Raw genomic sequence first — 24670 nt, forward strand, 5'->3', positions numbered from 1 at the left:
TATGCAGCCATCAAAAACGATGAGTTTGGGTCCTTTGTAGGGACATGGATGAACCTGGAAACCATCATTCTCAGCAAACTGACAGAAGAGCAGAAGATCAAACACCACATGTTCTCACTCATAGGCGGGTGTTGAACAATGAGAACACATGGACACAGGGAGGGGTGCACTACACACTGGGGTCAGTTGGGGGAAAATAGGGGAGGGACGGTGGGGGATGGAGAGATAGCAAGGGGAGAAATGCCAGATGTAGGTGATGGGGAGGAAGGCAGCAAATCACACTGCCACGTCTGTACCTATGCAACAATTTTGCATGTTCTTCACATGTACCCCAAAACCTAAAATGCAATAAAATAAATAAATGGGGAAAAAACAAACAAACAAACATAAAAACTATTTGCTGTACACCCATACCATGAAGTACCACTCAGCAACTACTGAAACATACCACAACTTGGGTGGATCTCAAGGGCAGTATATTTAATGAAAAAAGTCAATCTTAAAAGGTCATATGCTGTGTAACTCCATGTATATAACATTCTTGAAAGGACAAAAGTATAGAGATGCAGATTAGATTAGTAATTGCTGGCGGTTATGAATGGTGATGAAAAGAAGGTGGTATGGCTGTAAGGGGGTAGCACAAGGAGATATTTGGGATAACATCGTTTTGAATCTTGACTGTGGCGGTGGTTAAATGAATTTTCACATGTGACAGAAAATGACAATGAACTGTATACACATTGTACCAATGCCAAATTTCCTGGTTTAGATACTATACTATAGTTTTGTAAATATATAACCATTGGAGAAAGCTGGGTGAAGGGTACTGGGACCTCTCTGTGCCTTTTTTGCAACTTCTTGTGAATCCATAATTATTTCAAAATATGGAATTGAAAACAGAGAGATTTGTTGAAAATATGCAGTGATCATACCATTCTCCCATTTGAAGTCCTTCAGTATTGACTGACTGCCTTGAGAATAAGATTCAGTTCCCTAGCACAGCAGAGTAGGTGGCAGTCCTCTGGCCCACTCTTGGGCAACAACAAACCACCTGGGATCAGCAGATACACCCAGCTACTGCACACTTTCAGGCCTCTGCCTAAGCTGTTCCATCTGCTTGAAATGACTTCCCTCTCCTTTTTGTTCTGCTGGTCAACCTTCATCCTCCTTCAAAATCTAGTTCAAGCACCTGCTTCTCTTACATGTTTCCCCCTACAGCCTTTCCCTTCACACCGTGCAGGGCATGCCCCCATTTTTGCCACTTTCCCTGCATTCTTTTTAGATTGCATTGCAAGTCTACTTACGCTTCTACTCTGTAAGGACAGAAAATGTGCCCGATTTATGTCTCAATCCTCTACTGATTACACAGTGGGTGCCCAGTAAATGTTTGTTAAAGACAAAGCTAAATGGGAGAATACATGTGGTGGGGCAGCTGGGAGCAGTGGTTAAGATCAGGACATTGAATCCGACTCCCAGTGGGTCTGCTACTTATCTGGGTGATGTGGGGCAAGTGATTGCATTCATCTGTAAAATGGATAGGCAGGGAACCTGAGGGTACCCCTAGATAAGAAGTGCACAGCCCACTTAGGAAGGCATCTTGATGCTAGAATGCACCCTAAATCTGACCAAGCCTTGTCTAGATCCAATTATTTTCAGGAAATACAGAGGAAACACATTAAATTACACTGCAGAGATGCAATCAGTCAAATTCCAACTACAGAAATGCTATTGAACAACTCAATTGTGTCAACAAATAAACTACCAAGAAAACAAAGAAATAGATCTACGGATTAAGAGAAATTTAAAAGATGTATCAACCGATCAACAATGTATGGGCCATATCTAGCTCTACCTTCAAACGATTAATGAGACTTAAAATTCATAGGGCAACTGGAAATTTGAATACTTACTGGTTATTTGATGATATTAAGGAATTATTACTTTTCCAGCTTTAAAAGAGTCAGTACCTTTAGAGACCTACCCAAGTGCAAGGTATAACTACTGTATACCTACTGAGCACCCTAAGGTTGTGCCCATCTGTTTTACAGATGAGTGCAATCACTTGTTCCACATCACCCAGATAAGTAGCAGACCCACTGGGAGTCAGACTCAAAGTCCCGATCTTAACCACTGCTCCCAGCTGCCCTACCACATTTATTCTCCCATTTAGCTTTGTCTTTAATAAACATTTACTGGGCACCCACTGTGTAATCAGTAGAGGATTGAGACATAAATCGGGCACATTTTCTGTCCTTACAGAGTAGAAGCGTAAGTAAACATTTCCTGGGTACCCACTGTGTAATTAATACACTGAAAAATTAATGAATGAAATGACATGATATTTAGGGTTTGCTTGACAATAATTATGGGTGGTAGGTGTGCAAATGGATAAAATTAGAGATGAAACAAGATTGGACAGGAGTTAAAAACTGTTAAAACAGGACAATATTCTGTTTATTTTGTATATGTTTGAAAGTTCCCCTAATAAAACAGTTAAAATAAAAAGAATGTTTAAACTAGTTCATATGATCAAGTACAAAGTATCAGGAATTAATTATTCTAAAGGCAAATTATGTAAAAATGGCACCTTCCTAACCAAGTGTGAGGTACAACTACTATATGTATTTAGACCAAAAATAGTTGCCCTACCAGCAAATCAATAGTCTTAAGAAGAAAAAAATCTGGTCTCTGTTTTATCTTATGTCTCACAAAAACAACTGGTTTACTCACTATTAACTGATTTGTCTGGTCCTTTATTAAGAAAAAAGGACCAGACAAATCAGTTTAGTGAGTAAACCAATTAAAGAAAATTAAGAAGATTTTATTTTAAACAGACACATTCAAGTATTCCCTCTAATATTTATTTAGGGGACCAAATAAACATATTTCAATCTGTGAACAAATTAAAGTCCTGGCACCCTGAAAATTAAATTACCAGGAAAATCAAAGCTTTCCAGAGAAGACTATGCAAAAATAATAATATTTTTAACTCTGCAGGATCCATTTTAAGGAAAAAAGTTAACTGGAAGAAAACATTAAATAGACTGGTTGTCATTTTTCCACAAAAAGATAAAAGCCAGAAGAGAATACTCTGAGCTGAGAGACCCAGGAAAGAATGCTTATCTGGGGAGCGACCTGGGTTCTAATTCCACTCACCAGCTGCTTGCTTAGAAGCAGACTACTGAAACTCCTAAGCTTCCATTTCCACAGGGCTCCAGTAACAATGAAATAAGTACCTGGGCTGGTACCTGAGCAAACAGGACCTGGCTCCCCTGGCCTTAGGCTACCTTTCCTGCTGCTCACAGTTCCTCCCTCCCACACAGCCAGTCATGGAGGAGGACAATCCTGCAAACAAACTGAATGAATCTGTATTTGGCTTGACTCACAGCGTTTTTTTAAAAAAATTAATTAGCTATTGCCAACATTTAAAATGAGAACAAATATCAAGTGCTGCCTTCTTTTTTAGAGACAGGGTCTTGCTCTGTCACCCAGGCTGGAGCACAGTGGTGTGGTCATAGCTCACTGCAGGCCCAAAATCCTGGGCTTATGGGATCCTTCCACCTCAGCCATCCAAGTAGCTAGGACCACAGGTGCATGCCATCACACCTAGCTAATTTTTAGAAAAATTTTTTGTAGAGTCAGAGATCTCGCTATGTTGCCCAGGCTGATCTTGAACTCACGGCATCAAGTGACCCTCCCACGTCAGCCTCCCAAAGTGTCTGGGATTACAGGCATGAGCCATGGCACCCAGCCAAATTCCACCTTCTTCTAGAAAACTGCTGGATAATGTTCCGGTTCTCTGGGGTCCCCATGACTCTGTGCCCTTACACCTGGCCCTGCAGACTGATTCTCAGCTCCACAGTGGGCTACAGTCCTACCTTGGCCATGCTCTTTCACATCTCTGTGCCTCTCCCTGCCTAGCAAATTTCTCATCACCCTCAAGCACCCCCCCTACCACCTGTCATCTCTTCCACATTTCCATGGCATAGCCCCTGAACTATAGCAAGTGATGTACAGTCCTGGAACTAAGTGTCTGCATGCCTGCCTTCTCTACTGGGCTCCCAGGCTCTCTTGGGAATGGGACCATGTTGCTATCTGCCTTGTGTCCCTAGGGCCTGGCAGAAAGCATGACCTAGATAATGCAGAATTCAGTAAATGTCTACTGTATGTGTAGAAGAAAGCTAGAGCTAAACTATTATAAAATGTGTGATTTTTCACCACAGCTTGTTCCAACAGTTAGCAATTAAAGGGGTCAAGGACACCAAAATGTTTCACAAAATAGAACAAGCTTCCATCTGCTTACAAGTTTCACAAGTTAATCAAAAGTCACTAAATGAACAGATAAAGCAGAGACAACAGGGACGCTGGGCCACTTCTTTGACCATTCATTCATTCATTGAGCTGATACTACTGAATACTTACTGTGTGCTTTCTAAGCACTGGGTATAAAGCAGTGGATAAATCAGACAGCTATCTGTTTTCACAAAGTTACATCCTAGTGGGGGAGACAGAAAATAGACAGGCAAATAAATAGAATAGTTTCAAACCAGGTGAAAGCCAGGAATGAAAATTTTAAAATAATGAAATAGCATGACTAAGGGAAGAAAGAGGGTGGTCGAGGAGGGCCTCACCCAAAACAAGACATGTCACCAGAGGAAGAAGCAGAAAGCGCTACTTGTGCCAAGATCACTAAGAGAACTCCGAAGATGGCGAAACAGCGAATGCGAATGTCCTGGGGCAAATGTGGGCTGGCATGTTCAAGGCGAGCGAGATGAGTGGGATGCGGCTGGTCTTCTGGGGTAGGGGTGTGGTGGTAGGGGATGTGGGCTGGGTCCCCTCTGGCACTGCTGGACACTGAGTGTGCAATGACAAGGCAAGGGAGAAGTGCGCGGGAGGCCGGAGGCTGGAAGGATGGGGAGGGGGGTTCCTACCCCACTCACACAAGCAAGGGCCAGCACCCCGCCCAATCTTCCACAAATGTACACCGGGGCCCTGCCCAGGCGTTTGCATACAGTCACAGAGCCTGACAACAACCGTGTCCAGAAGAGACATTTCCCCACCTTCCCGAAGGAAAAACCGCGGCAGAGGGAGGGCCAGTGCCTTAGCCAAGGTCGAGCGGTCGCGACCCCGAGCCCCTGGGCACCCGACGCAGAGAGCAGCTGCTAACCCCACCACCGGGAGGGATGGCGCCCGCAGACCCCACGGGCAGGTTGGCCGGGCCAGGCCGGGGAGCAGGCCCGCAACCCAGGGCTGTTGACAGTAGGGCAGGAGGCGGCGACCGCGGCATCCCCGAGCACAGGGGCGACGGCCGCGGCTGCCAGGGCCCCGCAGCTCCAGGCCTGCCCCAAGCCCCGGCCGCGCGGCTCCCCGCCGCCCCTCCCAGAGGGCCCGGTCTGAGTAGCAACTGCCAGGCCTAGCCCGCCCGCCAGGCTCACCTCGCCTCCCCGCCGCCGCACCACGGGGAGAGCGCGGGCGGGCGGACTGGCGGCGCTGCGGGCGGGTCACTACAGGCTCCACGGCTCCGGCTCCGCCGCCGCCGCCCCGCCCCGCTCCGCCCCGCCGCCGCCGCCGCCGCCGCAGTAGGTGTGAGGGGCGCCGGGGCGCTGCGACCCTTCCGGTCCCGCTCCCGTCTCCTCAGCGGCCGCCGCCGCGGCGCCTGGTCTGACCGACCCTCGGGCCGACCAATCAGCGCGCGGAGAACGGAGCCGATGCGGCCAATGGCGCCCGGGGGGCGGGCCGCTGGAGGGCGGCGTGGGCGGAGCCGGGGGCTGGGGCCGGGGGCCAGACGCCAGACTAGAAGTCGCGGTCTGCGGTTCCGTGGGTTCGGCGTCCACCGGCCTCTCAGCTGACCGGCCACGGTGCTCCTGTGCGCGCCGAGCACGCGGTGAACTGTAGACGCAGGCACTGCGCGGCCCACCCGCTGAACCCTCGCTGTCTGGGTGAGGGAGCCGCGGCTCGGTGGAGGAGAAGGTGGTCCAGAGGACCGGGAATCAGGGTGGAGGCGCGCGGGGTTCACGCTGCGGGGTCCGCGGGGAGCCGGGCCTCGGGCTGCACGTGCAGGCTCGCGGCGGCGAGGCGGCCTGGAGTGGCCCAGGAGCCCGCCCGCTTCTGGGAGAGCCCCGGGCGAGCGCTGGGGGAAGCAGGCCTGGCGTCCGGGAAGCGGGGCGGGCCTCGGACTCGGCTGCTTGCTGCAGCGCGGCAGGGGTGTGGGTGAGGCTAGAAGTCGGGTTGTAGAGGGGGAGGGGGTGCGAAGAGATGGCAGTAGACTGGTGACCCGGTGGGTCGGTGACGCAGGAGGAGAGTGCGCTTGGTGGTGGGGTGACTTAGTTGACAACATTTAAAAAGTGGGAGGTGCTCAGTCAAGCCTCTGAGAAGAGTAGGGGGCAGGGCGAGAAGTGTCTTACTCAGGGCCCCCTAGGGGCTGGGACCCTTTGACTCAGCTGCTTTTGAGGCCACATCAGGTACCAGCGGCCTGGGGCCGTACAGGATGGGAGAGGCCAAGGCTTGGAATGTTGCCAGATCTGCGCTGAAAAGTAAAGCAGGAAGCGAGGCACGGAGACTGGGCACATGGGGAAAACCGCGGAGAGCCGGACTTTGGGGACTGGAAGATAGGGACAGTGGTTGACAAATGGTGAGTGTGGGGGTAGAACAGCAGTCACACAATACCAGGATCCACGGAGTGGCCAGGACCAGCGTGGGGAGAAGGAACAAGACCCTGCAGATGGGGAGGGCCAGGGGCTGGGTGGCGTGAAAGGTGGTTGCAGAATTTTGGGAGGACAGCAAGCCTGTAACCCAGGTTCCAAGGGCACTGAGGGCTGGGCCAGGCCGCCTGGAGGCAGAGGGGTAGAGGAAGGGATCCAGCGTGGTGTCGCACCCCTAGCCACCAGAGGGAGTTTTCTAAATTTGAGCATGGCTCATTGCTGCTTGAAATTCTAGCTCTCGGTGTGGCCTGCATTGAGGAGGGCCCACATCTGTCCTTATCTCAGACCCACCTGCTACCTGCCCCAGGTGCATGAGAGAAAAGAGGAAACCAGAAATTGCCAGGATCAAGGATTATGGGAAAAGAGTAAAAACCTAGCTGTCAGAGCTGAGGTTTTACCAAGGAGCTCTCATGGGTACTTCTCATTAGGAAGGCGGCTGAGTGCAGTTGCTCATGCCTGTAATCCTAGCACTTTGGGAGGCCTAGGTGGGTGGATCACCTGATGTCAAGAGGTCAAGGTCAGCCTGGCCAGCATGGTGAAACCTTGTCTACTAAAAATACAAAAATTAGCTGAAGTGGTGGTGAGTGCCTGTAATCCCAGCTATTCGGGAGGCTGAGGCAGGAGAATCACTTGAACCCTGGAGATGGTGGTTGCAGTGAACCGAGATTGCTCCACTGCACTCCAGCCTGAGCAACAAAGCAAAAACTGTCTAAAAAAAAAACCGACAAAAAAACAGGGAACACCAATTCCCAGCACTCCAGGCCTTGCCTCATAGCATTCATGTCATGCACAGTGAGTAACCAAAAATCAGTGTACACATGTACACACCTATGCATATCTCACACTAAGTTTTCTGTAAGGATTCTTTTCATTGCAGAGGGGGGCTTTAGAACAGCATCAAGCATCCTAGTTGAAACCTCCAAGTGAAAAGATCCTGCCACAGCATGCATTAACCAGGTGGGACATATAAATACATCTCGTCTGATCTGTCTTATGGTGGGGAGAAGCAATTGAGAAAGGCTTCCTGGGCAGAGGAAACTTGCTGAGGCTGCCAAGCGGGATGTGTTGGGCCTGTGACTTAGGCATAAAGGGCACTCGGGCCCAAATGTTCAGATGTGAGGACCTGCTTGCTGTGTTCAGGGAGCCAAAAATCACCTGGTCTTACTGAGGGAAAGGTTAGGGGCCTGGAGAGTTCTGAGGACCTTGAGGTAGATTGTATTGCCAACAGGTGGCATGTAGGCTGGTGTTAGCTCACTGATATGCCTTGTTTAGCCCAGAGAGGTTTTCTTTTTTTAATTGACTTAGTTGATTTAAAAAACATTTAAAAATTAGGAGGTGCTATTTTGAATTTATTCTCTGTGAAACTCATGTTCATACTCAGTCTTCAATGGGGGAGTACTGAGAGGTAGGGCCTCTAAAGGTGGTTGGGATCAATCTGTTGATGGATTCATGGATTAAAGGGTTATCACTGGGTGGGTCTGGTGGCTTTATTAGAAGAGGAAAGGAGACCTGAGCCGGCATGTGAGCACGCTCAGCCCCCTCGCCATGTGACACCTGCACTGCCCTTAGGACTCTACGGAGTCCACACCGGCAAGAAGGCCCTCACCAGATGCACCCTCTCAACCTTGGACTTCTCAGCCCCCAGGGCTATAAGAAATTTCATTTTTAAAGTAAATTACCCAGTTTCATGTATTCTGTTATAAGCAACAGAAACAAACTAAGACAAGAGCACAGGGAGGGTGGAGGAGTCTGGGGTATCGGGGGCCTGTCCGAAGGCCAGCTGTGTGTGCAGCCACAGTTCCAATAGGTTTCTGTGGTCCTGATATGCCCCATCCTTGACTGGCCTGGGTTCCAATCCAACTCATTTGTCAGCTATGTTCCTCTGGGCAAGGGATTCACTTCTGCCTGCCTTGGTTCTGTGGGAAGTGGCATGGAGAAGAAAGGAAGTAGGAAGAGCTGGGTGCAGACCATGCAGCAGGGATGGTGTAGGTCCTTACGCTGACTGCCTCTGACACCTTGCCTGCCCTTCCCCTACTCCATTAACCCACAACTTCCTTTCTCCCCAACCCCTACAAGGACCCAGAGATGTGCTGAGGGGTGTAAGTCAGGGCGGTTCCAGCTGTGTATTGCAGAAAGCTAAACTGCACTTAAACCAATGGGGATGTTTATTGGGAGGTGCCTTTGACATCACACCTGGGGAAGGAAAGGGTAGAGCTAGCCTGGAAACCCTAGGGCCATGGAGGCCACTGCAGGCCCTAATGGAGTTTGAAAACCCACAACAATGGACTCTGATGGCCCCCGACAGGGCTTCCATCCTGAGTCTAGTCAGCCATTCTGGGCAGTCAGGCTTATGTGAGGATGTGGCAGAGAAGGGCAGAATTTTTGGGAAAGGTGGAAGTCTTGAGGTATTTTCTATGGTGGTGATAAGAATGAGGGCATCTGAGCTGGGACACAGTTGAGGGTGTGGCTTTATGGAAATAGGGTTATTTGGGGGCTCTATAGCTGAACGAAGTGGCCCTTAGCCCTCCTCCTCTGGGAATCCCCAGAGCCATCAGCAGCTGGGCCCATTCTCTCAGGGAGCCAGGAAGCTGTTCTCCAGAAGTCTGACCAGCCCTAAAGGGAAGATCTGAGATATGAACATTATGACACCCACGCCCCCCGCCAGATTTCCCAGCAGTGAATCTTGCATCAACCAGCCCTACCATGTGCTTAGAACTTCCAGTCAGCCCACTTTGAATCTGAACAGACAGCTCAATGTCATATGGCTATGAAAAGTAAGACAAAAAAATGCATCTTGAAAGAAACAGACTCTGTGGAGAAGGAAATTTCAAAAAATAAAAATAAGACTATTTCTGGCTTCAGAGAATGAAAAAATATTATATCCTTAAAACAAGAACCAGCCATTTAAAAATTATTCAGCACAGGTATATGCAATACAGCCTTGCTCTGTCAGCTGAGCTGGCCTAGAAGCAGTGACATCTCAGTAACAGCGAGCATACCCAGAGCCCAGATCTTGTTCTGTAATGTTTTTCACCATAAAAGGAACCAGGGATCCCTGGAGAAATGGCTGATTCTAGGGCTGGGGCAGGGTATGGACAAGACAAGCCTGGAGAATAGTGTGCACACGGGGGTGTGTAAACACACACACACACACACACGGGGCTATATCAAAGAGACGAGTATATTGGAGCAACAAAGCATAGTAATGGATATGACTTAAAAAATAAATATGGTTCATACTAATATAAATAAATGAGAAAGAATAGACAAGTCTGTGCAGAAGAATTCCAAATAATTTGTGTAGATAGTCCTTTCTCAAGGAAGTGAAACATAACACCCTACCATTTAAGTGTGGGCCAAGCTTAAGGACTTCCTTCCAAAGAGTACAATATGGAGAAAGAAGAAAATAGAGGACCTTTACAGCAGAGAAACCTGGCTCACACCTTCTCAGCCAGGTGGTCAAGGCCACACACCAGTGATAAGATGTGGTTAATATTGCACCCATGATATGAAGGGATGAGAAGGGCACTTTCTTCTGTGATCTTCCTCCCCAAAAGCCATAACCCCAGTCTAGCCATGAGAAAAGCATTAACAAACCCAATTGAAGGACAGTCTACAAAGCACCCACCAGTAGTCTTCAAAGCTGTCAAGGTCATTAAAGACCAAGTCTGGGAAACTCTCACAGCCAAGAGGAAACTAGAGACATTAATGTATCTCAGAACAGAAAAAGGCCATTAGATAAGAACTGAGGGAATACAGGAAAAGTACAGACTTTAGGTAATTAAAAAAAATATATTCAATAGAGCAAAAAAAAAAAAAAAACCCTTAAAAATTAAATCATGTTGGAGCCAATGAAAAATCTTAGTAGCAGGTTTGGAGATAAAAATTGAAGAAATCTCAATTAGGGCAAAAAGACAATGAATGAACAATAGAACTAAGATAAGAAATTAGAGGCCAGTCTAGCAGCTTCACACTTGGAATAATAGACACTCCAGAGACAACAGAGAAACAGAGAAATCCACAACAAAGTAATTCAAGAAAATTTCCTAGATCTGAAGGGCACAAGTTACCAAACTAAATCCACTCTAAATGAAAAGTGACTCTAGGCAACTTGTGGTACTTCAGAACACAGGAAACAAGGACACAAAAAGGTCACCTACAAAGACAGACTTTGGACTCTAAATACTAACACTGGGAACAAGACAATGAAGCAATAAAAATTAAAATTCTGCAGGCACACTTTTTTATGAGATCGAATTCTATGTTTAGCTAAACTGTCCAGTATAAATTAAAATAATTTCCACACTTGCAAATTCTCAAAAAACTTGTCTTCTGCTATGGCCTGAATGTTTGTGTATTCCCACGTTCATATGTTGCAATCCTAACCCACACCCCATGTGATTATTAGGAGGTGGGACCTTTGGGAGGTGATGAGGTTGTGAGGGTGAAGCCCTTATGATTGGGATTAGTACCCTTATCAAAGAGGCCCCAGAAGGCTTCCTTGCCCCTTCTGCCATGTGAGGACACAGCAAAAAGGCTGCTCTGTACAAACCAGTAAACGGGCCCTCGCCAAGAAGACTCCCTATCTGCCAGTGCCTTGATCTTGGACTTTGGAGTCTTGAGAACTGTGAGAAATAAGTGTCTGATTTTTATAAGGCACCAGGGCTGTTAGAGCAGCCTGAACTAAGCTGTCAAACACCTTTTCTCAAGAAGAATGTGCTTTACTGGAACAATAAAGGAAACTCAGAAGAAGGAAGACAGATACAGAAAGCAGGAGCCTAACACAGAAGACCTGGCCTGGGAGGCCCATGGAGGATGGTGAGAAGTGATTCTGGGGTGTCGGCTCTGCACCAGATGTGGAGGGTAACTGAGCCATACTGGGCAGTGCAGCCCATGGGGTGACCTGTCTTCACCAAGACCCCATTTCCATCAGGCCATCTTTAGCCTGAGGACAGAATGCTCAGGAGAGCCAGGTCTAGGTTCTCAGCAGTACTTGGCTTGGCCATGTGCTGATAAGGGGCTCTCCCCTCCTCTGCTGAGGATGCTCATCACTCACAGAAGTTTCCAACTTTCCCCCCACTGAGAGCTGGAGGCAGGCCATGATGAGCTTGGAAGCAGGAAGTACAGGGCAGCCCCCTCCCTCTGACTCTATTTCTGCTGCAGGTCCAGCACCTGGTCCCACCTTGGCCCTGCCAGGTGCCTGACGGTGCTGAGCCCTGTGTTTCTCGAGACTTCCTTGAGACTTTGCTCATGACTTCCCCAGGAGGGGCCTTGACAGCTCCCAGAGGAGCAGGAGTCAGACCATGCCCTGGGGACTGATCCGCCCACCTCCTAGAACCTCCGTCCAGTGGAGGCAGGACCACCCTCTCCTTGCTCAGCCAGCATGCAGTTGCCCTCCACTTTCAAACTAGATAGGGTTTTGGGGATAGATACACAGGTGGAACTATAAAAAAGAAGCAAGCAAGGGAACAAATAGCACAAAAGTCAGAATGGCTATCACCTCTTGGGCATAAGGATGAAATATACTTTCTAGATCTTGTCCAGAGAAAAACGTTCTGGCTAGTTTGTAATCTCCTAATCTTGGAAGTTGTATTGCTCATGGATTGATCAGAAGGACAGAAACCATTCTAGGCATTCCCCTGAGACTGACCCAGGGCCGGGAGGACAGAAGTCAGGAAAAGCCCTGAAGTGCCTGGTTCCTGCCAGCTCTCCAGAGTTGGGATTTTGGAGGAGCCACAGGAAAACTCTGTTCATGGTCACCGCTGCCTGGGTTGCTGAGGTGGGTGCATTTTGGGGAGCACCCAAGGGCCATAGCAGAACCCCCTGTCTGCTAAAGCCTGTTTCTATCTGCTTCTGCCAGAGAGAAATACAAAATATGATTTCTGCCATTCAACTATCTTCCAAGTCTCCCATGAGTGCCTCTTACCGATAGATAACCTGGAAATGTAGTTCCCAGGCTTCCAGACCCTGTGATAACAGGGGAGGGCATAGGAGGGGATGAAAATTTGTTGAGTAGCCCATAGGTAATCTTGAACAGGGTTTAATGAGGTACTAGTGCTACACACATCAATTGTCATGAAGACATCATTCAGGGTGTGTGTGATAGCACTTATGTAGGGAAACTAAATTCCGACTTCACAAAACTTCAGAACTCTCTCTGGCTTTCAATCTTCCTGCCAGATTGTATTAATAAAACCAAGAACTATAATAGGTTTATTGAAAAAAAAAATAAAAATTTGAGAGTTTTACCCCTCTATGCTGTCTACAGGCTCTGGCCAACCCCCTCCAGGTTTAGTGGCCCCTCTACTGAGTCCCAAATCTCCTGCATTTGTTGTATCCTAGAAAACAGCCCTCATTTTCCTACTAGAAACCCACAGGTCTCAGGTGTGGAAGAGGCCAATGGCTACCAACAAACAGAGCTGCCTCTCCAAACACTGCTGAGCTCCTGCACAGTCCTCAAAATCCAGAGTACACAGAATGAGGGTAACAAAATGCAAACACACAAGACAAAAAAAATTGGTATGTTATTTATTGTCCTAACATTGCATAGTACTTTGATTGTGCACGCTTTTAAACAGAGAGCAGAGTTGCCCACTTGAAACTACTCTCTTGCATGGGATATTTCAAGCTGTTTTACTATGGGCAAGAAGCAGGGACCAAAATGCTGCCTGGGCTTAAAAAGAGCCATGATCAGATTAAACAGAAGTTGGAGAGTTGGAGAGATTTGGGCTACACACGAGAAGAAAATGTTGGAGGAGGCTGAGATTTCAACTGGACTTATAAGAGGCATAGGTGGATGGCTGGAGGGGCTTCATGGATGTCAGGGAACAGGATTCAGGGGCAGCCTAGAGAGGAAAGTAAAGGAGAGACAAGTCCAGAGGGCCAATGCCTTGTGCTCAAATCTGAGATGAATGCCACCTGCCAGGAGCAAGACTGGAGACAGCGCATGGGTAGCTGGGATGAACAGTTTGGCCATTACCATGGCTACAGAAAGCCACATACTAGAAAAATAACTTAAAAGCTATACAATCATCATTATAAATATTTTGTGTTTTAAAACTAACTCTAGTGTTGGTTATAAAAGGTTCACAGTTACTCTGAAGAGAGCTGTATCTCTATTGCACGATAGTGGAGAAGTCTGCTCTGATCCCCATGTGTAAACAATGATTCTCTTCTCCTCTGGCGACTTCAGGACACAGAAACAGTATCTGCTGTAAGCAAAAGCACTTGGGTAGAAGGCACGTGGAAACTGTCAAACTCTACAGGAACACGCAGAACATGTTGGATGCCCACTTCTCTTCCCATGTAGCATCACTGCTGTTGGGACAGGTCTGGAATCAGATTAAAGGTGGTGATGGTCTTGTGACTGTCTCATCCTTATTCCACAGTTACAGACTTGGCCAGATTTCTGGGAAAGTCAACCTAAAATGTAAGAAAGTAGGTGTTTAGGACCCCACAGATCTCAGCAACATGCTACATCACAAGGACAATTTTCGGAGTACTTGAAAATAAGGAGACAGATGTTCCCCATGGTAACCTCCAACCAATCTGGAGACCTACTTCCTTAGTCCAGAAGCTTCATTTAACTGTGTAAGGTTTAGTCCCCCAATAAACATTTATCGTGCACCTGATGTCTGTCATGATTTGTTAACATGATTTTAAAAATATGGCTTATGCTTTTAAACACATGTAACTTGATGTGTACTATTAAAAATTCACTTTTCTTGTAAGAATTTACATGAATTCCATTGTGACTTGTTTAGGGTGGAGTGGGAAGGAAATGTGGGAATGGTGCATAGATAGGCTTCTACTGTATCTGCAAGGTCTTATTACATTTAGATATTTAAAAAGATGAAACATGACAACATATTAGCAAATATCAGCTCTGGATGATATGTACATATTCAGATATTCATTATATTCCTTGTATTGTTGTGTTCTTTTAAAAGCTTCTCAAAGTTGTAATGAAACTTCTATTTCTTTGCATTATGAACTGTGTGTTCTTACACACTTGCTGTGAGATCATAAATTGGTTCTTTGCCAGGCGCAGTGGCTCATACCTGTAATCCCAGCACTTCGGGAGGCTGAGGCCAGCAGATCATGAGGACAAAAGATTGAAACCATCCTGATCAACATGGTGAAACCCAGTCTCTATTAAAAATACAAAAATTAGCTGGGTGTGGTGGTGCTCGCCTGTAGTCCCAGCTACTTGGGAGGCTGAAGCAGGAGAGTCGCTTGAACCTGGGAGACAGATGTTGCAATGAGCCGAGATTGTGCCACTGCACTCCAGCCTGGCAACAGAACGAAACTGTCTCAAAAAAAAAAATTCGTTCTTTTCTGGAACATAATTTGGCAATACATGTTAGGAGTCCAAAATGTTAGATCATTTGTTAGACTAAGGACAAATCTTAAATGTGGGGCGACATTGTAACAATGTCGTATGTACAAAGATGTTTGCTGCTGTGTTATTTATGAAGACAAAAAATTGAGAACAGTTTAAATAGTAGAAGATTGGCTAAGTAACCATTAAGAAAATCATGTTATAAGATTGTGATGGAATATTATGCAAAAATTTTTTTGTAGAGATGGGGTCTTGCTATGTTGCCCAGATTGGTCTCAAACTCCTGGCCTCAAGCAATGCTTCCATCTTGATCTCCCAAAGTGCTAGGATTACAGGCTTGAGCCACATCACCTAGCCAGGTTGTAATTTAATGTCATAATCTTCTCCATACATTTTGCAGTTTCCAGCTTGTTTTTTTGGAGGGGGCAGGGGTGGTTTAAGCTACTTTAAATGAAATTATTTCTCCTGTGACTATTTACTCCCAAGTATTTAAAGAACACAAAGGAAATTTGGGGTTATGTCTCTCCCCTCTGCTGGTAGGTGCAGTTTTTAGACATACGTCATATCCTCGGAGAACAGCCAGGTGGAAGGACAGAAGCTGCAGTGGAATCACGCTCAGGATGCCCTGAAGGCAGTCCACAGTGTGGGGCAGCTCAATCATCTTATATGCAAACTTGGAACTTTCAGTATCGTCCTTGGAGCACAATATAATGGGGCGACCCTAGAGTAGAGAAATAGGATCATAAAATAGATCATCTCTGAAAGACGCAATCCCTGATGCACGCGGCATATCTGGAAGCTACATTACTGTGATGAGAACAGTCCTCTTTTGTATTTGCTGGATCATAGGTGAGGTGGTATGTGTGGGACACAAATGCTTGGAAAGGACAAAGTGTCTGATGCTTTTTGGTGTGTTTCTGCCCTTTCCCTGGTAAGGACATCGCCAACCTGCATCATTTGGCACCCATTTGTACCTTGCCGAGAGTAGGGCAGACTCACTCCTCACTCTAGTGGGGCTCATAGTCTAGTGGTGGAAAACAAAAACCTAGACAAGCAAACCAATAAATAAAGATGAATTCCAAAGAAATGCCACCAAGGCAAGAAAACAGGATAATCACATACTGTGATTGAGAGACTGGTGAGGTCTCCAAAGCTCTCTCAAAACAAGAGTCATCTGAATTGAGCCCTACATGATGAGGGGCCAACTCAGCAAAGCATTCTGTGGGAAGGGCATCCCAGACAGCAGGAACAGCCAGCGCAAAGGCCTGGAGGCAGGCTTGAGCACAGCACGAGCGGGAAACAAAGAAAGCTTGAGTGCCTGGAACTCTGAAACGAGGAAAGGGCCAGATGACGCAGGCCTGTGGGCCTCTGTGGCTTGACACAGGCCTGTGGGAGGGTTTTCAGTGAGGAAATAATGCAACTGTGATTTATACCCTCAGTCTGACCACGGTACTGAGCTAGGTGTGGCAGCATCTGGATGGGGCACCTTGTTGGATTTCAACCTTCCTGAAACTTCATGAACACTGCCCTCCCACCTCAGGGCGGCTGCTGTGTACAAAGCATCTGGTTGGTCTTTGTGGCTGGTTTCAGGGAGGGAGCTCCTAGCCTCTGGACTTTCCCATGTGATAGGCACATCTTTGTTATCTATGAAGGATCCCTTGGACTATACCTGACTTTATGCTCAGGAGGTACTCATGTTGTGTCTGCATAGTTCCAGGATGGGGTCTCACTCTGCCAGAAAGGCCAGCCACATGATTAGAGGGTTACAGCTTTGAGACACGAGCCAGTCAGCCTGACCTCCCAACCTCCAAGGACAAAAGTGGGGCTGGTCACTGAATTCAATCATATGGCCAGTGGTTCATTCCATCCTGCCACTTAATAAAACCTCAATACAAACTCTGGACACTGAAGCTAGCAGCTCACGGGAACTTCCTGGTGATACACAGTGATGTGCAGGAGAGTGACACATCCGAAGGACACAAGCTTCACATTTGGGGCCCTCACACTATGGGTTCCTTTTTCTGGGTTGGCTGTGATTTTTGTCTTTTATAATAAAACTGTAATAGTATAGTGATTTCCTGAGTTTTATGAGTTGTTCTAGAAAATTACTGAACTTGAGGGAAGAGTGGGAATCCTTCAATTCATAGTCAGTTGCTCAGATGTGTGGGTGGACCCATGGCTTGCAGCAGGTGCCTGAAGCGAGGGCAGTCTTGTGTAAAGCTGTGCCCCTGCCCTGTGAGATCTGACCTAACTCCAGGTAGTTCACATCACAGCTGCTTGGCCACAGAACCTGGGGAAACCCTGCCCCAGGGATCTCCACCAGGAGTACCTCCCCTGAGCTCCAGGCTAGGATCTGGCACTGCTCATGGCAGTTTGGGTTCCTGGGCCCCGCCAAAGAGCCGTGTGGGACAGCTGCAGGCTGACCAATTCCTTTCCAAGTGCATGTACCCCTCACAAGGGGGCCCAGGGGAGAGTGTGTGGTCACAGCTACTCACTGGCCAGACCATCTATCCATCGCTGGTACTGGCAGACAGTGGTGAGGTGGGCATGCATAGAGAAAAGGAGGAGAGAGATGGCCCAGTCCAATAGAGAGTCCTCACCTGGCGGGCCGTGACCTGCTGCAGGGCATTCTGGCATTTGGCAAAGCAAGGATCCTTCATGATGACCATGATGACGGGCATCTGCTTGTCAATCAGTGCCAGGGGCCCGTGCTTCAGCTCCCCAGCCAGGATGCCTTCTGAGTGCATGTAGGTTATCTCTTTAATTTTCTGGGAAAACAGGAGGTGAGATCAGAGTCACACTAGGCAGGTGGGGCTGGAGCAGATGAGCAGGAGGGGAAGAAGGGGAACCAGGAGAAGGATGATTCTGGAAGGCAGAGAGCCAAGGGTCACAAGGCAGACAGATGCCTGGAGTGGTTGACAGCACTGAGGACACCAGCAAGGGCCTGGGGAGAGGCCTGGCTACTGTCCAGGGCATGCACCAGCCCAGGACACAAAGTCTGTGTCCCCACACCAGCCCTGGGCACTGCTGCTCTCTCTCTCGTCCCACGCACAGCCACCCCTTAGGACAGATAAGTCGGAGTCAGCCTAGCTTGCCCTCTTCTCCCTAGCCAGCCACATTTATGATGACAGCATTGTTTTCTGCTTAGCTATACCTTCAGTTAATTATTTAAGCATTCGCCCATTAATAACTTCTGAAGGGTAGTTCCAAGCAAAATTGCACAAACTGGGATGTTAATTGAATTTTTTCCTATGTTTTCACTGAGGGAGGTCAGGTAGACCCATCTCTATTCAGTTACCACAAATTCACATCATTGAAATGGTGAGACGGTCAAAGAAATCATCTCTTGACTCTCCTAACACTGGTGATCTGGGTCAGGGCAACACTATGAGGAGAGTGGCTCCACTCTGGAGGCTGTAGACAGCTGGAGTGCTGGCATCCCAGTGACCACAGAGGGCCGTTGGCTCGTGCCAGCAGCCACCTAAACACTTTTTTCTTCTCCAGCCTCATGTGGTGGCTCAGTTGAATGTGCATCTTTCGCCAGCACATTCAGCTACCGCAGCTGAGCCCCCCACCCATCAGGCAGAGTCATCTGGGGGCTCACAGTGCACCCCCAGGCCTTGCCTCTACTGCATCCCCAGAAGCAGCACCTACCTGTCCTTGGCTTCCTTTAACAGGAGTCAGAACCTCCAGGGGACAGATGCAGGAGTTGGAGCTCACTGAGGTCAGGCCTGTGCTCCCCACCAAGACTAGGGAAACCAACTCTGCTTCTGGTAACCAGTTGCAACTGGCATTGTCTTTTTCTTTTCTTTTTTTTTTTTGAGATGGGAGTCTCGCTCTGCTGCCCAGTCTGGAGTGTAATGGTGCCATCTTGGTTCACTGCAACCTCCTCCTCATAGGTTCAAGTGATTCTCCTGCCTCAGCCTCCCAACTAGCTGGGATTACAGGCATGCACCACCATGCCTGGCTAATTTTTGTATTTTTAGTAGAAATGGGCTATCACCATGTTGTCCAGACTGGTCTTGAACTCCTAACCTCAAGCGATCCGACTGCCTTGGCCTCCCAAAGTGCTTGGATTACAGGTGCAGGCTACTGCACCAGCCTAGCATTATCTTTCAAATGGGGGTAGTGGACAGGAGATGGGAGAGGATGGCAGCCCAACTGGGCCACAGTTAATGCCCTGGTCTTGGTGGCCAGTGTGGCCTTACCTGGAGCACTGTCCCTGTTACCTGGGCTGAGCATGTGCTCCATGCATGGCACGCTGACAGTGGGGAGAGGGCAAGCCCTAGACACAGGTCCCTGCATGGCTCTCTGTCCCTGCACCATCAGCTTTCTCTTTGCTGGTGTGGATCTTTATTACTGCAGGGGGCACACGGCCTTTCACCAATTTTTGAAAATGCAGGGCCTTCAAAGTTCATTCCTTCAGGATCTCAGACTCCCCTTGGAAGTCTGAGGGGTAACAAGGAAAACTCTGCGGAGAACCTACCCTGCAATTTTGGTGGTGGTGGAAAAAAGCAAAGGCCACATGGACTCGGGTCCCCAAGGACTCAGGTCTGATTTGGGTCCTCTATGTCATCTTGAGTGAGATACTTAAGCTTTTGGAGGCTTTGTTTCCTCCTGGATGAGAGGTGAATAGCATCTGCCAACCTCTCAGAAGAAGCTCATGAGGTCTGAGTGAGCTGTTCCAAGTGGACCCTGGCAGTGGCTGGACAGCTAGAGGGGCACACCCTAGGTGACCCGTCCCTTTCTCTTCAGTAGATTGGGAGCTCCCTGGGAGTGTGCAACTGCCATGTCACCCATCTCTGTGTGCCCAGGGCTAGAAATCTGGTGGAGAGCTGGTACTTAGGGCAGGCTCACAGGGGTGGCCAAGGGGTCCTTAGGCCTGGCTCTCCCCAAGCCCAATGCCCTGCCCTCCTTCCCGCTGGTTCCTCCAGGTCTCCTGTGCCTGTCCTCCGTGGAGGTGAGGGCTGGGTGTGGCGGCTCACCAGGGCTCCTTCCAGGCAGGTGGCATAGTTGTAGCCCCGCCCCATCACCAGCAGTGACCTCTGCGTGTAGAGCTCCAGGGCTAAGTCATGGATCTTCTCATCCAGTGACAGCACTTCCTTGATCAGCTCTGAGCCATGTACAGAGGAGAAGGAGAAAGCCCGTCATTTCAATTTTAAAGCAGTATTCATGAAGACAAATGCTGGGGTTTAAGAGGAGGTTTTGAAACTCGCATCACTTAGTACACGTTGCTTCTTTGCATTCGTTTAAAACATAGATTATAGGAAATAATGTGGGCTCCTGGCCAGGACTTTGTTAGGGTGGGGATTCATATTGCGTGAATACTTTTTTTGAGCACCAAGAAGGTAAGTGGGGAAGCATCACTTCTCACTCCATTTTGCAGGCAAGGCAACTGAGACTCAGAGAGGTGAAAGCACCCTCTGAAGACGGAGCTGACATCACCAGTTAGCACCCCTTTCCTGCTGTGTCTCAAGACAAGGCCCCTGTTAAGTGGGACCGCCAGTTCTCAAATTGTTTGGTCTCAGGACTCCTTTATGCTTTTGAAAATTATTGCAAATCCCTCAAATTATTGCACATCCCTAAAAGCCTTTGTTTTTGAGTTAAATCTGTCAACATTTACCAGATCAGAAAATAACACTGAGAAATTTAAAAATATTAATTCACTTTAAAATAACAACACTAAATCTATTACATATTACTACATTTTCAAAAAGAATTAGAAGAGTGGCACTGTTTTTTGTTCTTGCAAATCTTTTTATGTCTGCCTTTTTTTTTTTTTTGAGACAAAGTCTCACTCTGTCGACCAGGCTGGAGTGCAGTGGCATGATCTCAGCTCACTGAAACCTCCTTCTCCCAGTTTCAGGTGATTCTCCTGCCTCAGCCTCCTGAGTAGCTGGGACAGGTGCGCGCCACCATGCCTGGCTAATTTTTGTATTTTTAGTGGAGATGGGGGTTTCACCATGTTAGCCAGGATGGTCTCAATCTCCTGACCTCATGATCCACCTGCCTCAGCCTCCCAAAGTGCTGGGGTTACAGGTGTGAGCCACTGTGCCTGGCCATCAAGGCCACTCTTAAGCAAAACTGGGTGTGTGGTAGTGAAGGACACAATGACCAGTAGGCCTTCTAATGTGCTGGGAGCCAGGCACAGCCACCACTGCCTTTGCAAATGTAGACACAGGCAAAAAAAAAAAAAAAAAAATACTATAAAAATGTATTACTATGTGAACAGTTTTGCTGAAAAGGGCCTTGTAGACACCCAGGACCTGCAGACCACATCTTGAGAATCACTGACTTAGACGTCAGAATTGGGTCCTGTTTTGCATAATTATGTCCTGGCTTAAAGGAAGAATGCCTTTTCTCAGAAATAAACCTACAGCATGCTGTCCTGGCCAGTGTCAGAGGGCCTGGAATTGACCACTCTCTATGGTGGCCTTTCCCCCACTGCCTGCTCTGAGGTTTGGCCCTGATTCCCAGGGAGGCGCTAGCTCCCACTGTCTCTGGGAGAGCATCCCCCAGAAGCCCCGTGATGCCTTGCCCCCCCGTGAGCGCTCCATGCCAGCCTAAAGCAAGGCTGGCTCATCTCCCCCTCTCAGAGCTGCACACAGAAGTCTCTCTCCTACTCTGGCATGCGAGTGGCTGAAAGAGGTGAGCCGCTGCTTATCTTGGCAGGCCAGGGATGGCATACGGGGCAGGGCATGGTGCTGGTTCTTAATATATACGTGGTGGATGAATGAAAGAAGGGGAGGCCATGGTCCCCAAGGAGGTCATGATTCAGTGTGACAGACATTGTATCTCACCAGCTACAATAGCTGGGACTGTGCTGCTGCCTAGCAAATGGGGAAAGTGTGGTGGGGCTGCCAAGAAGTGCCTGGCATAGGAAGGGCCTGGGGCCAGCCATTTGGTCTTTCTTGGGTACTTATTGAGCACCTACTGTATGCCTGTCCTGTGCTGGACACCAGCTGTCCAGTGGCGGCTCTGGTAGACATGGCTGTGTACTTGCCGAGCTGACACGTTAGCTGACACGTTAGCTCACACAGTCACTAGGTGAACAGGCAATTTCAGGTCATGAGGGGTGTTATAAAGAAAACAAACAAGCTAAGGTTTCACAGAGTGCTGGGGCGGAGACTGGGGCCTCTGTCAAGTGTGGCCAGGGAGGGTCTTAGGAGGTGACATTATTGCTGAGCTTTGGGAGATGAGAAGCTGTCGGTTTTATGCAGAGCTGAAGGGAGATGGTTTAGCAGAGGAAAGAGCCAGTGTGAAGGCCATGCAGTGGGAAAGTGCTCGGCACCGGCACCGCTGAGGTCTAGAAGGTCAGGGAGGCAGCCCAGGGTGGGGCAGGGCTGAGCAGGATGAGGTCAGAGGCAGCAGAGGCTCTAGGAGGGAGGCGGGGTGGCTAGAAAGTTTTAGGAAAAGGGAGTAATGAACAACATCCTGTACAGGCCAGAGTCAAGGGAGAGTGGCCGGCAACAGTCCACTAGACCTGAGAACATGGACAGCTGAATTCTGGAACATACCAGGTAAAGATCTCAAGCCACGGATGATCTCTTGCCTCCTGTTTTGTAGTGAAATTCGGTCTTCAGACATCATCAAACCAAACATCACCAGAGAGATGAACTGACTGGTATAAGCCTGTGCACAAAGAAGGAGGTGGCAAGGACCTTACTTTCACTTTTTATTTCAACTTTGCTTTATTTTATTTTTTGAGATACGGTCTACTCTGTTGCCCAGGCTGGAATGCACTATTAAGACCATGGCTTACTGCAGCCTCAACCTCCTGGGCTCAAGTAATTCTCCCACCTCAATCTCCCGAGTAACTGGGACTACAGGCACCACCTGTAGTGTGTATTACCTGCCACGTTAATTTTTAAGTTTTATTTATTTATATTTTTATTTTGTTTTTGAGACAGAGTCTCATTGTCGCCTAGGCTGCATTGCAGTGGCACGATCTTAGCTCACTGCAATTTCCACCTCCCAGGTTCATGCAATTCTCCTGCCTCAGCCTCCCAAGTAGCTGGAATTACAGGCATGTAACACCAGACTTGGCTACTTTTTGTATTTTTAGTAGAGATCTGGTTTCGACATGCTGGTCTCAAACCCCTGATCTCAGGTGATTTGCCTGCCCCTTTGGCCACCCAAAGGGCTGGGATTATAGGTGTGAGCCACCGCACCCAGACTGTTTTATTTTTGAAGGGACGAGTTGCCCAGGGTGGTCTGGAACTCCTGGGCTCAAGGGATGCTCCCACCTCGGCCTCCCACAGTGCTAGGATTCCAGGTGGGAGCCCTGTGCCAGGTCTAAAGGACTTTAAAATAAGCGTCTCTAAGGTGCTCAAAGATCCACAGAACAACATGGATGAAACATAAGAAAACGACATGGGAATAAAATGAGACTAAATGAAGAGATGGGAATCCAAGACGGGAGGGGAAAGGGAGGGGAGAAAAGGGGTGAAGTGGGAAGGGGAAAGAGCAGGGCGCAACTGCCCAGCGCATCCAGGCCAAAGGAGAGCGGCCTCTGGGGACCTCGCAGCCTCTGGTGCACCCGCCCTGCCACGCTCTCTCTGGGAGGGGGGCCGCTGGCTTCTCCTACCTTGGTGCTGGCCACACCGATCTCTGGCCCTGCGTTGATGTGGACGCCGCAGTCGGTCTCTCGGGAGATGGAGCTGCCCACGGTGTTGGTAACACCCACAGTCAGGGCGCGGCGGTCTTTGCAGTAGCGCAGCGCCAAGAGTGTGTCCGCGGTCTCGCCTGCCGCACAGGGGCCCTCTCAGTGCCGCACTCCGCCAGCCTAAGCCCTACCCCAAGCCCCTTCCTCCTTCACCTCTGGCTCCTTTGTGGAAATCAGTGCCCAAGACACAGCCAGCAGGTGTTCAAAAAGGCAAACACATGCTCAACAGTTTTTGTGGTTGATTCTTAGATTCAAGATTTGTCACTATTTATGTGGCAAGCGCTTTTTCATTTAAATCTCGTGACAATCCCATGGGGACCATCATCCCCATTTTCCTCTTGAGGACAAGGGCTGAGAGACAGGAGGAAATCGGTGCTCTGATCAAAGCCATACAGCTGGTGACAGGTGGGCCTGGCCCCCAGCGCCATTTTTGCAACTCAAAACTGCCTTATTCAGAATGTGCTGACATGGAACAGATTTCACATTTGAAAAGCAGGAATGTCCCCAAGTGGTGTTTCTCAAATAGATCCTGTTTGAAAGGAAACACTTCTTGCAAGCCTGTCAGTGTGGACTCAAATTGTTTTTAGAATAAAGCTAAACAACTTTATGCATAAACCAGCACAAACTCCCTCAGTTTCTCTCTCCTAACCAACTCAAATTAAATTCAGCATAAGTCAGACTATAAAATCAAAACTGTTGAAATCCTCATGAGTCAGGAGGCTGTTCTGTCTGCAGGGCCACTGCTCCTGGCTGTATCTGTCCCAGCTTTGCAGGCAGGCAGGTGCCACCTGGTACTGGCTGGCCCGTTTTCCCTTGCTTTTCTTTCTTCACAGCCCTGAGTTATGGCACTGGAGTGTCATGGGGTACTGTGGGGGAGAGGGAGTTCGATCTTTTATTACCCTCACCCTAGGATTTGATGGTGTTTTTTCAATCTTATTAAAGGGCTGACTTTTTTTTTTTTTT

The 24670-nt window shown here is 48.4% G+C and overlaps 2 protein-coding genes and 1 long non-coding RNA gene across 13 annotated transcripts in view; 1 reads left to right on the top strand and 2 right to left on the bottom strand.

Annotated features, from left to right (window-relative positions):
- MAPK9 (mitogen-activated protein kinase 9) overlaps positions 1 to 5679 on the bottom strand; it is a 57797-nt gene extending 52118 nt beyond the window's left edge. For 3 of the 10 annotated variants that reach the window (XM_037734477.1, XM_037734476.1, XM_017517287.2), the window contains exon 1: positions 5436 to 5592. The gene's annotated coding sequence lies outside the window, so the exon portion shown is untranslated. Of the gene's footprint in view, positions 1 to 5435 lie in introns of all 10 variants that reach the window. The other 7 variants (XM_017517292.2, XM_017517294.2, XM_017517295.2 and 4 more) reach the window with 4 other exon arrangements.
- Positions 5680 to 5851: 172 nt separating this feature from the next.
- On the top strand, positions 5852 to 17116 carry LOC108295231. Of its 2 annotated transcripts, none has more exons than XR_005198104.1 (2): positions 5852 to 5884; positions 15583 to 17116. It is a non-coding gene; the product is annotated as an uncharacterized LOC108295231 (long non-coding RNA). The 2 variants fall into 2 exon arrangements; XR_001821305.1 differs by lacking the exon at positions 5852 to 5884 and adding an exon at positions 7323 to 7658.
- Positions 13213 to 24670, bottom strand: part of GFPT2 (glutamine-fructose-6-phosphate transaminase 2) — a 47733-nt gene continuing 36275 nt past the window's right edge. The window contains exons 14-19 of the mRNA XM_017517296.1: positions 23630 to 23787; positions 22560 to 22674; positions 20028 to 20155; positions 17643 to 17810; positions 15602 to 15763; positions 13213 to 14123 (exon numbers count right to left, since the gene is read on the bottom strand). Coding sequence (XP_017372785.1) covers positions 14079 to 14123; positions 15602 to 15763; positions 17643 to 17810; positions 20028 to 20155; positions 22560 to 22674; positions 23630 to 23787 — 776 coding nt within the window. The 3' untranslated portion in view covers positions 13213 to 14078. The remainder of the gene's footprint in view (positions 14124 to 15601; positions 15764 to 17642; positions 17811 to 20027; positions 20156 to 22559; positions 22675 to 23629; positions 23788 to 24670) is intronic.

The sequence above is a fragment of the Cebus imitator genome, unplaced genomic scaffold (genome assembly GCF_001604975.1).
Source record: "Cebus imitator isolate Cc_AM_T3 unplaced genomic scaffold, Cebus_imitator-1.0 Scaffold625, whole genome shotgun sequence".
Taxonomy (NCBI): Eukaryota; Metazoa; Chordata; class Mammalia; order Primates; family Cebidae; genus Cebus; species Cebus imitator.